Genomic DNA, 12,409 nt, shown 5'->3' on the forward strand with positions numbered 1-12,409 from the left:
TTAAATAATACAATTTATATAATATGATATTTAATTACAGCATTTATTCAGGTACAAAATGTTACATAACCCTAGTGAACTACTCTTGTTGAGAGTTACGTTCGAACTACTCTGAATACGCTTTTAAGGCGCTTCGGATTAAAAAGCATTTTTTGCAAAACTGAAAAGGGGGGGGGGGGCGACCGCCTTGGGCGCCGGATACAAATAATGGGGCGCTGAAGGCAAACAGAAGGGCGCTAAATTTTTTCAGCACTATCAGCACTCTGGAGTCTGGGCGCCGAGCCCGCGCCGAAGAAATGTCGCCCAGGGCGCTGGTAGTGCTAAAACCGGCCCTTAAGGGGGCGACTAACCATAAAGTCGATTTTATAATCCATTTTCATACTTGAAAATAAGCCCCGAATTGTTTCATTTTCTAAAATTAGATACTACATTATATTTCCGAGAATTCCATCTGAGCAAAAACACGATATCTTAAAATTTTCTCGATAGAAAAAAATCACAAAGATGCATCTAATTTTCACGAATTTTTCATTTATTGCCATAACCGTGCATTGAACTAAGTTAACCCTTTACTGCATATGAAGCCATTTCTGGCTCTTCAGATTAAACATTTTTTTCTGCCTTTATTATAATGAGAATGGATTATATATTTTCACTCCTACATAAACTACTTCTCTGTGGATCGAAACGTATTTTTTTGCTGATGTCAAAATGTCAACTGCGAATGTAATTTCACTTTTTAGCGGCGCAGGCGCATGAAACAGACGAAGTAATTTTTTATGCGAATTTGACGTTGTATAATATTGAATAAAAGTACGATATTCGTGTGTTAAAAAATCTGATTATAATGTTCAAAGGTTCTTTTTACTTTCCGTGATATTTGTTTTACAATAGATTTGGTTTTTTTGCTATTTTTCTGAATTTTCCGCGGGAGCCACTTCTGGCTTCGTATGCATTCACCTATCTTACTTGCACGCTTTTATGGTACCAATAAGTTCACAAGAACTATCCCTGGTGATGATTTCATTAGTGATAAGTTAGGATCTGACTCAAATGAGGATAAATTACCGTTTTCTAACTTTCTCTATTTCAAATACAATAAAAGCGTTGTTATTGTGGCGATATGTGGAGGTCCAACTAGTACTACAATTCTGCATCGCACTATCGAAGTTTTCTAAACGTATCGGATAATATATTATTACATAATTCATAAATGCACCACTTCGGCCTGACCGACAAAACACGCTTGACCTGTCGGAAGGTCTTTTGCGGCCTCCACCATAATATGACCACATTAGTAACCCTCGACAAAAATACTCCTACTTTATTAAAATTAATAATTATGTTTCGATCACATATAAAATGTGAAAATTGTTACGTTTTCTTATGCCTAAACGAGAGAAGAATCTGATTCAAAGACTTTTACAATGCGAAATTCTGTATTTGTTACGCATACGAAGCCATTAATGGCTTCTAAAATTATTTTCTAAAATAAGGTACTAAAAATTTTTTTTTCCTAATAATTTTCTTAATTACCCCTTAAGAAGCAATATTAACCAGCAAAACATTTTTTTTCTTCATTCTATCATAATTCATGCAATAGAGGGTTAATAATTGAACACATTGTATCAAATTCTATCATTGAGAGATCGACCTAGCGGATTTTTAAAATGTTGTATATTTATCGAGTTATTAAGGAAAAACTAATTTGGCGATGAAACCGCGTCGTTCTTTTTCACCTGGCATATGAAAGACGGGCGTGAGTGTGAAGAGAAAAGGACGATGTTTGATTTTTGGGGTTAGTCGCCCTCTTAAGCTCAGTAGGTATATTTTAGACCTTAACTGGGTTTTTTTATTATAATTTCAATATTTTATGAAACATTCGTTTTACACAATTTTTAATAAAATAATATTCAATTTCATGTATCATACAAATAGTTGTTACTCGTTGGTGGCCCAGTTTCTTACAACACGCCTTTTTTGAGGATTTTTATTAAAAGAATTTATAAAAATATAAGAACTGGAATAAAAAGTTACCTAAAAAATGAATACATTAATTATTGAATGAAATAAATCAAAATGCCACAAATGTTTGTTCTGTGTAAAAGTTGCACTTATAAACTACTCAGTAACACTTATGGTGCGCACAGGATGATTGTACTAGTAAAACTAATAAACCTACTGTTTTGGCTTAGTTGCCAATTGCCATACTGACCATATCTATACAGGGTGTACCAAAAGTAAGTGATAATACTTTAGGGTGTGTACGTGTTCCTTGCATAGAGTTCACTGTGAAAGTAGCAACACTGAAAGACAATTTTTTTTCACTTTTGTATGGGGAAACTCGTGACGCTCGGGCCCTTGCCCTTGTTTTAATTCTCTATTATGTACAATTTTGGAGTCGTATTTACCTTTTTAAAATACAGATATAGATTATTATAATCTTTACCATTTTACTTTTTGTCTATCTATTGCCAAGAATAAAGATTCTTACCTACCCAGACAAGCCAAAGGGCTTGTTTGGGTAGAGGTATATGCCTAAAATACAAAGTAAAATATTATATTGCCAATTTACCTAAAGCCGCAACATAATATCACATAGATTCTAATTTAAAATTATTAGGGTTCAGAGGATTATTTGGATCGTACAATAACAAAATACCAGTTATTTTATGTATAGCCTGTGAGGCTTGCCATGAGTTCATCTCACTTAATTTTCTAGTTACTGTCCGTCCTATTTCATCATATTCTGTATTATCCAAGCCGAATGCATCATTTTGTACACCTTTTAAAATTGTCACTAGATTTTGTGCTATGTTATTGCAAGTATCTTGTTCAAAGCTGTCACAATCTCGGAAAAGGAAGTCATTCTGGAACAAAAGGAATAATCCTAATTTTAAATTTTATTTTGCCTTACATTTAGCTTATCTTGACACGATAAAGAGATAAACTGTTCACAACCACCAACAAAATTTAGTTTGATTGAAACATTATTATTGACTCACATTTTCAGTTACTTCATCTTCACAAGCTTCATCCACATATTCATGTTTTAACCCTTTATTAACAGTTAATAGGAACTGGCAGGCATCCCACAAATGCCAGTTTACTTTATATTCCTAAAAAAGTAAAGAAATGTATCAAAGGTATTTATTTACTTATTCATATTGTCTAGGGAAAATTGGGTGTCAGAGTAGCTCTGCTTTAGCAGTGTTTAGAGTATGTGAAAAATGTGGAGGTGTATAACTAATAAAGTATGCTAACTAGAAACTTACTTCTCCATTTGTTTTGGTTTTACCATTCTTAATCTTTCGTAAATAATTCGCAAATGTTGACCGTATATTAGTCCACCTGTCTTTCACGGCCTGTCCAGTAAATTCGTTGCCATATTTTTCTGCAAACTCTGCGTAAGTCCGATCTCTTATTGCCGCAGAAGTGTATTTAGGATGTTTAGGATTCCAAATATGAGGTCTCCTCTCAATAAATTTAACCAGCTTGAGGTTCATCTTTTCGGTCCAAAACACTTTTTCTTTGGCGAAATCAGAAATCATGATTTATGTTACTAAAATACCTAATTATTTCCTTCTCCTTAGTGAAATATGCTCCTCGAAAACTTATACCTATTTTATGTAAAACGTAGTGATTATATTCTCTTTGATTTTATGGTATTTGTTTACATTTCCATTCTACTTTTTTTTTCGAGACTACTTCTTCTTTATTATAAATTCCTTAATGTCGGCTGTATGTACTGTCAACTGGTTTACATATTCTTTGCCTACACTACTACGTATAAAAAAACAATCAGTAACATTGACAAAATATGCCAATGTCAAATAGGTGCGTTCCTTTTGTCAAACAGTATACTAACAGTCTAATTTACGTGATATGATTAGCCATTGTGACGTCAGATCTTTCAGGTCGTACTTTCCAATAGACTAGGAATAATTTAGGAACGCTTGGTATTTATAAACCTTTGTTTTACATTTTGATTTTTGTAACAAAATTAAATAGGATTATTTAAAAATTTGTTTTAAAACAAATTACGATTTAAAAACATAACAAATGGATTTAAATAATTTCTTACATAACTACAAATCTGTTTGGTGTGATATATATGATAAGAATGGTATATTTCGCTATAAATTAAAAGAATCCGAAGAAAGAATTTTAAATGAGAAATATTTGCTTACAGTAAGTTTGTCCTTCATTTTAGATAAAATATTGTATTGTATTGTATAAATTTGAATCAGTAGACCGTACTCGGACCAAATATTCTTATATCACTTTTATAAAAGTTTTACAGCTAAATGAATATATTTTATAAATAATTTATTTAATCCTTACAAGTTTATTTTAATACATTAATATTGAGTTTTACTGTAGTATAATGCTGAAAGAGGTTACAACAGACGTAGGCCACAAGAAATTCATAACATTTGCCAGCCATTCAATGAAAACAAATTTAACTTTAATAAAGTGAGTCCAGAGGAAATAATGTTTACATTCGCCGATCAACAAAATGGTATAACAAATAATTTTCACCTTCAATGATTAATAATTATTATGTAAAGACTACATTGAGAAGCTTATAAATACATGTTGTTTTTATTTAGCAATTACCAGTGGCGGCCTTACCCATTGTGAGGCCCTGGGCGGCAGGTCTTTGCAAGGTCCCTGTCAGCAGGTCTTTGCGAAGCCCCGGTCAGCAGGTCTTTGCGAGGCCATTTGGCCGTCTGTCCACTGCCGCCGACACCGAGACCTCATTGCCAAAAATTCTAATAAAATGCCACTTTAATAACTTTTGCTTGACACAAGGCTCCTGTAAGAGCGCGGCCCCATGCAATTGGCCTATTTGCCACCCCCTAAGGCCGCTACTGGCAATAACACTTCAATACACTTATCTGACCAACTTGTTTTGGTTCATGCAATAATCTTCTTTTTTTTTTCGCTTTTCTTTATATCAATGTTTTTCAACCTTTTTATGAATAATTTTACTCAAATCAATTAAAATAAAAAACTTACATGGTACTGTTATTGAACTATAATAATTTATTTTTAGGTGAGCACCATTTGGTTCTAGTGAATGTCAGCCCTATAGCAGAATATCACACTTTGCTTTGTCCCTCAGTCAATAAGTGTTTGCCTCAGGTTGTCACTGAAGAAAGCCTAAAATTAGTATTTGAAATAATGCTTGCTTCTTTGGACCGGTGAGTGTAGGCAAGTACCTTGGTTTTCTGACCAACTAAAATATAATATTTTAATTTTTTTTAACAAACTCGACAATTTTGTGCACTTACTTATATTTTTACAGGGATTTAAGAATAGCTTTCAACAGCCTATGTGCATTTGCTTCAGTAAACCACTTACACTATCATTTGCTCATAGCCAAACAAAATTTACCCATTGAAAAGTTGGTAAGCATTTTATCTTTTTAATGTTTTTAACATTAGTATAATTTGTATATATAGCTGACTGCTAGATGCGTCAGCACACAGGCCAAAAGTGGGATCCTTACTGATAAAATTATTTAGGCAGAATATTATAACATTCAAGGTTTGCTAAGTTTTGCCATCTCTTTAATCATTTAGATATCAATGATTATGTGCTTGGATTAGTGTTTTAGAATTATTATTTTTTTCATGTTACTGTATTCTTAATAAATATAACTTTTTTCAGAAATGCAAGCAATTGAGAGGACCTCTGTACATACTTGATGACTCATATCCAGCTTCTGCCTTCTGTTTTGAAGTAACATCACCAGAGATACACAAGGAAATATACAAATTAATTCATTTATTCCTACAAAAATCAATAGCACATAACATCTTTATTACTAGAGGTGATTCATTTGATGGTAGCAAGGAAATAACAAGATGCATAGTTTATCCAAGAAAAAGTAGCTCAGGTATAAAACAATTGCATGATTTCAATGTGGCTGCTTTAGAGCTCAGTGGGTGGATAACTGTGTATGGTAAGTTACTTTTAATAATGTTAAGTCTAAAATTTGAAATTTGAATTTTTAAAAAATTCAATACTTACTTACCTAGAAGCAGAGACCAGACATAAGAAGTAACGTTATTAAAACTGCCAACCTAATGTCAGCCTAGTACTGCTCAATGTCACCTAAATATTGCAAATGTATTGAAATGTGTACCTAAGGTACACTTTTTTGACAAGTATTGTGGAGCATGTTTTTTGACGGAGTTACTTTTTCTTAGTTTTTATTATTCGTAGGACAAAACTATAAAGTACTTACTTACATAGTGTAATTTATTTTTCCAGTTTCATGATTTTTTATGCAGTAATTATAAGAAATGGAGGTTCCCTAATCCCTAGTAATTTTTTCAGATAAAAATACATATGAAAATCTTAAGGAAAAAGATATTGATGATGAATTAAGAAAATGGAAGTATGAGGCATTCGAAGAGTTATGTGAAGAACTTACAATGCTGTACTAAACAGTATAGACTATAGCCATAATCTATTCTAGTGTAAATTACGAAAAAGGTACAAATACATTAATTATTTATTAATATACTTACTTAATTTTTCATTTCTTTTAAATTAACAAATTAGTACTTCGAAAAAATTGCAGATTATCTAAAAGTGAAGCAGACAATATGGCTTATGTACGCCATACACGCTACGGTTTGCTAGAGATGTCTGCCTGCACAGGTAGACCGGAACGTGTGTGGGAATAGACCTGTGCAGTTTTTTAGGCCTTAGTCGACCGGAGCAAAATCGAAAATCAATTCTTTCGACTGATACCTGCACAGCCTCTTCATTAAACCGTAGTGTGTATGGCGTACATTAGCCTAAATAAACTCAATTGATACTTTATAAAATTGCCAAAAGATAAAATCTTGAACTGATAAAAAACCGAATTTGTATAATAACAAGTAGTAAGTACTACTTTTAGTAAGTAGTAGCATTTTCAATATTTATATTGCAGATAGTGACTGTTTTACACTGAGTCTCTCTAGTATCGATTTTCAAGTTCCAAGTTCAATGGTCAGACAGTGATTCATTGGCAAACAAATGAGTCACTGTGCGTAATGCGGCAATTGATATGTTTGTTTACTTTCATTAATTAGATTTATAACTGGATATAATTAGATATATAAAATATGTAGGTAAGTAAAATAGAAAAGAATTTAGACACACATAAATCATTCTTCTTTTTATACCTATTATGTAACGAATAATTGTTATTGTAGTTCTTAATATAATATTTTTTTACAAACAGATTGTTATTGTCCGTGACCTAGCGCTGTCGGGACACATTGATAAATACGCCCCATTTAATAGCTTCAGTCGTTCAGACAAGCTCGGCCGGCGAACTTGTGTACAATGAAGCTAACATTTATTCTGTTTACATTAGTTCTCATAACGATCTGTGAAGCCCGATACACAGAGTCGTTCACGCATAATATAGTGGATACTATTACAAACAAAACCTCTCAGTTCACCAACTACGTGAAGGCAAAAGGACGAAGCTTGAAGCAATTTTATGTGGACAATGTAAAGAATAAGATCACGTCTTACTTGGGCTGGGCGGGCAAGAATGAAACCATCGACGTTGGCAGCGACGTTGAGAGAGCTAACAGGAGATTTAAAGGCTATCTGGATGAAGCTGAAGCGAATAATCAAATCGTTTTTGACGCTATCGCACCCGAGAAAGCTGAATACAACTACAACGATGATGATCCAACGATCCACATGACTACGCCTCAGCTGATAGCGGCCAACGGGTACCACTCCGAGTCCCATACCATCGTGACCGACGATGGGTATATTCTCACCGTGCACAGAATTCCCTACTCCAAGAAAGATGAAAATAAGGTGGTCCCCAAGAGAACAGTGCTGTGCCATCACGGGTTACTAGGAAGCTCCGTAGATTGGGTCATGGCGGGGCCTGAAAAGGGATTAGGATACATTCTGTCTGACGCCGGCTACGATGTTTGGCTCGCTAACGTCAGAGGCAACACCTACTCGAGAGCACACGTATCGCTGAACACTGATACGTTCCATTTCTGGAATTTTACCTTCCACGAGGTGGCTCAACACGACCTACCAGCGGTTATTAATTACATAATGGATCTCAAAGGCAAAGACGCGAAAATCGACTACATCGGACATTCAATGGGAACTACCATTCTTTTCGCGCTCCTGTCCACAAAGCCGGAGTATAATGATATATTGAGGGCTGGATTCGCTTTAGCTCCAGTGGCATATATGACTGACATCAGAAGCCCTATTAATCTTCTAGCGAGATACAGCAGCAACCTGGAATATCTTTTGAAACTTCTCGGTGCGAACGAGTTTTTACCTCAAAATTCTGTTTTGCGCTGGCTATCTAGACACGCCTGTGAGATAAACCACTGGGAGGAAGCTATCTGTGAGAATTCCTTGTTTGTGATCTGTGGGCATGACTCCAAGCAGTTCAACAAAACTCTATTGCCAATGATTCTAGGCCACACGCCGGCCGGTGCTTCCACAAAAACGTTGGTGCACTACGCTCAAGAAATTCGCAATGCGGGGCGCTTTCAGCAGTTTGACTACGGAGAGGATGGGAATTTAAGAGAATATGGGACTGATACACCCCCGGCTTATCCTCTTCATAAAATAACCTTACCCGTGGCTCTGTTTGGGGCTCTAAACGACTGGTTGGCGAGTGACAAGGACGTAACGGAACTGTACGTCCAACTGGCTAACCCCATCGAACATTACATTGTGCCATTGAAGGAATTTAACCACATAGACTTTCTGTACGCTATTGACGCACCCACACTTGTGTACGACAAGCTCCTGCAGTTGATGAGAAGGGATTTAGGGAAATTTCGTATTTATAGTGAACCAGTTGTTCAAAATTACCTGTAATTAAGTAACGACAGACGACAGTGATAGTTGTACTTATCTCAAAGCTTTAATCATTAATTTTGTGTAATAAATTGTTGCTAAGTAATAAGTAGTGTGTTTTTGTTGTAATTTACTTACCAATATAAAACCCATTTCCGAATACCAAAAATTACTTATCAAAATATAGTACCTAATATGTAGGTACTTGGGTTATCGCGTGTTAGTATAGTACGGTGGTAAAATTATTTTAATTTAGCATACAATATTTTGATTTTTGATTCAACTCGTGTGTAACAGCGTGACGTGCTTACTTGGCTCCTTTCGTTTAACAAGAAATGTATGATGAAAATATAATCATAGCTCGCGCATTGAGTGAATTTGGGTGTACTGTGACTACTTAAATATTATATAAAAAATATATTATGTAGATAGTAATGTATTTAACATGCAAACGTAAACTAGCTGATAAGAATAGCACGCGAAAGGACCTAAATGGAATGTCGTTTAAACAGAGTTAATGAGTTTTAAATGGTTACGCACTTCTGCCTTATCCTAATTACAACCTTCGCTAGCATTCCAAAAAAAACTGATGAGGATATTTTTATTGGAATGTCCATTGCTTAGATCGCCAAACTGAGGCTTGTGAAAAACCCTCCGGTGGTCGACCGCCTATGAGGTTGACTAACTACAAAGTGTAAATTACGATTTACGACAAAGTTTTTTACACAATATTATGACATTTTATAAAAAATTTAATAAGTCGAAAAGTTAGTTCTTCGCTAATTTAAAAATAACAAAAAAATGCGAGATATGACATTCAGCCTTGGTACTGTCAATGTCATTTTTGACATTGTCAAAAATGACATTGACAGTACTAAGTAGGTACTTTCATTTTTCAATTTTCAAAACACCAAGAAGAAGAAGAAGACACCAACATTTCACATTTCAAGAACAGAATTTAATGAATTAATAAATGATTATGTAAATAAAACAAACGCGCTAAATAATTTTAATAATGGCTATAACTAGGGGTACAGCGGCTTTAGCTGCATTTCTTGGCGTTTTAGGACTCGCACTATATCCCATAGCGATTAGTCCTATGATAGATTCTTCTGAATATAGTAAGTTTATCTAAGTTAAGTACCTATATTTTAAAAGATATTTTGAACATTTGATTAGTAAATAAGTATAACCTAAAAAATCTTTAAGCCTTTTTGAAGGTCAGTCATATTTTTAAGTAACTATCCAAAACTCCAACTGAACACTTAGAAATATTTTACATGTCCTTACAGTAAGGACATGTAAAATATTTCTAAGTGTTCAGTAAGGAGTAAGGCTTACTCCTTATTCAAGTAGATAAATTGATTTTGAAATTTAAAATTGTGAACATACTTCGTTGTACACTACAAGTTCTCGATTTTTTTATAGAAGAAATCCAGAAAGTAACAAGGAAGAATATAAAACAAGAGGACATTCAACCAGGCAGTAAGTGCAAATTATTAATTATTTTTAAATGCAAACTAAATAAAAAGTGTGGATTATAGGTAGACAAAAATGAAGATTGTTTCTAATTTGAAGAATCCACAGCAATATTGATGAATGTTCAAAAAACTTTTTTTAACCCTTTAACCACTGATGTAAATTATGTCTGTGAGACATAGGCGCGCGACAAAAACGATAATATCTTTTAAAATCTTTGTCGGATGAATTTGTTGTACTAGTTCCTAGATACTGGGAACATACCCAAAGTACCAGAAATGTGGTGAAACTCAAATAGGTAAAAATACACACTTTGTGACGTCTGTAAGACATATTGTCTGTGATAATGTAAGTTTTTATTTTTTGAATTTAATTTTTTTCTGCTTTTAAATAGTTTGATATCAACTTTTTTTAACGCTGAAGTTGCGATTTCTATTGGATCGAGTATAATAATGAATCTAAACAATCAAATTTTTCAGAATTTTGTTGAGGAAAACTTTACTTTATCGGAGTCGTGACTATTTTTGTGTTGATGAAAATGAGGTCCCGCTACCTGAGACTGAAGAGGTCACATATTTTGAAATCCCTCATTCTCATTTCATCAGATAGCTCAGTAATGACAGTGTTCCCTTAGCAGAATTATAGAGGGAAGCACGGACGTAGCCTAGTCTAATCACAAGTGAAGCATAGTTATGGCCGCCCGTGTAGGGTGTGTGCGTGTCATTGGTGCCGTCACTCAATGTACAATGACAGCGGGTTGTAGTACCTAGTTGTGTGTGTGTCGGTCATGTGTACAATAAACGAAATTGTCGTACCTTGCATGCTTCACCTCTTTATAGTGTAATGCTACGTCCGTATTTTTTTACGTCAGTGGAGGGAAGCACAAAAATATATAATTTTTTAATCTCAAGCTGAAGGAACTATGTCATCAATATGCCATGTCGCAAAAAGTGTCAAGTCCATAAACACATGCATTTTATTCCTTTTTATATCAAAGAATATTTCGTAAATAATGAGATATAAATAGTTCTGTCATGATTTTAGACAGAAAAGTTGAGTTTTTTAGCTAATAGAAAATTTATTTGGCAGGCATTTGTATTAGTGCAACTCCACAGCCAACATTTAAAAATAAACAATACAAATTACCCTAGGTTAATGCATCTTATTTATATTTTACACCTTAGCAGTAATAGAGTGATCTTAGCAGTGATTTCTTAGTTTTTATTTGAGTTAACCTTTTAATCCCCAAGCGGCCGGATCCGGCCGCCACAGATTATACTGCAGCCATTAAATTCATTTATTTTGATATTTTATTTTCAGATATGAAGGTGTGGTCTGACCCCTTTGGTCGTAAATGAAAATTAGCATAATGCATTATTTATTAGAAATAAATCAATTAAGGGATATTTTAAATAAATAACAGTTATTGTTAAAAAGATGTTTTATTTATAATTATTGCAAATCTATGTGATCACTGATCATATTTTCACACCAAGCATAATAATTATAAAAATCATGTAATACCAACATTGACACAATCCCCTTTTAAAAAAATATTTCTAGATTATATACATTTAGATATATATAACATATTGTTAATTGTGTGCTACAACTACACTCTTGTAAAAATTTAGAGCAATACCTATGTATTGTGAGAATGAACATACCAATTACCAACAGCACTTATTTTGTATGTATCACTCATTTTTTTTTAAACTGACATACCGTAATTAGTTATAATATAACTAATTACGGTATGTCAGTTTAAAAAAAATTGAGTTACCTTAAAATATTTACATGGTTATAAACAAAAATAATAATATTTTCATATTTCAGGTCATTATAATATACATTAATAATTATTTAAACTAGTCAAACTATAATTGTTAGATATTTAAATTGAAACAATTATTTCTACAATACATACAAAATAAAACAAGAAATTTGTGTAAACAATAAGTATCTTACAAGAATGAGCAAATGCAATATCAAAAGATTGGATAAAAATCACCATAATAATATGTTTTCACAAAAAAAAAGTTGCTACACAATTAATTGAAATGGTTAGTTT

General features: G+C 33.5%; 3 protein-coding genes across 3 annotated transcripts; 2 read left to right on the forward strand and 1 right to left on the reverse strand.

Moving 5' to 3' along the window:
• Positions 1 to 2,332: 2,332 nt before the first annotated feature.
• On the reverse strand, positions 2,333 to 3,610 carry LOC121726544. Its single transcript, XM_042113947.1, has 3 exons — positions 3,276 to 3,610; positions 3,006 to 3,119; positions 2,333 to 2,870 (listed from the first exon to the last, which is right to left on the reverse strand). Exons 1-3 carry the CDS (start codon positions 3,549 to 3,551, stop codon positions 2,595 to 2,597), a joined length of 666 nt encoding a protein of 221 aa, XP_041969881.1. The 5' UTR covers positions 3,552 to 3,610; the 3' UTR covers positions 2,333 to 2,594.
• A 443-nt stretch (positions 3,611 to 4,053) lies between these two features.
• On the forward strand, positions 4,054 to 7,096 carry LOC121726540 (GDP-D-glucose phosphorylase 1). Its single transcript, XM_042113944.1, has 7 exons — positions 4,054 to 4,191; positions 4,384 to 4,522; positions 5,060 to 5,207; positions 5,312 to 5,414; positions 5,677 to 5,971; positions 6,349 to 6,507; positions 6,953 to 7,096. Exons 1-6 carry the CDS (start codon positions 4,063 to 4,065, stop codon positions 6,456 to 6,458), a joined length of 924 nt encoding a protein of 307 aa, XP_041969878.1. The 5' UTR covers positions 4,054 to 4,062; the 3' UTR covers positions 6,459 to 6,507; positions 6,953 to 7,096.
• Positions 7,097 to 7,231: 135 nt separating this feature from the next.
• On the forward strand, positions 7,232 to 8,968 carry LOC121726534 (lipase 3-like). The gene has a single exon (XM_042113935.1). It carries the CDS (start codon positions 7,351 to 7,353, stop codon positions 8,878 to 8,880), a length of 1,530 nt encoding a protein of 509 aa, XP_041969869.1. The 5' UTR covers positions 7,232 to 7,350; the 3' UTR covers positions 8,881 to 8,968.
• The last annotated feature ends 3,441 nt before the right edge of the window (positions 8,969 to 12,409 follow it).

Source organism: Aricia agestis, chromosome 4, assembly GCF_905147365.1.
Source record: "Aricia agestis chromosome 4, ilAriAges1.1, whole genome shotgun sequence".
Classification (NCBI taxonomy): Eukaryota; Metazoa; Arthropoda; class Insecta; order Lepidoptera; family Lycaenidae; genus Aricia; species Aricia agestis.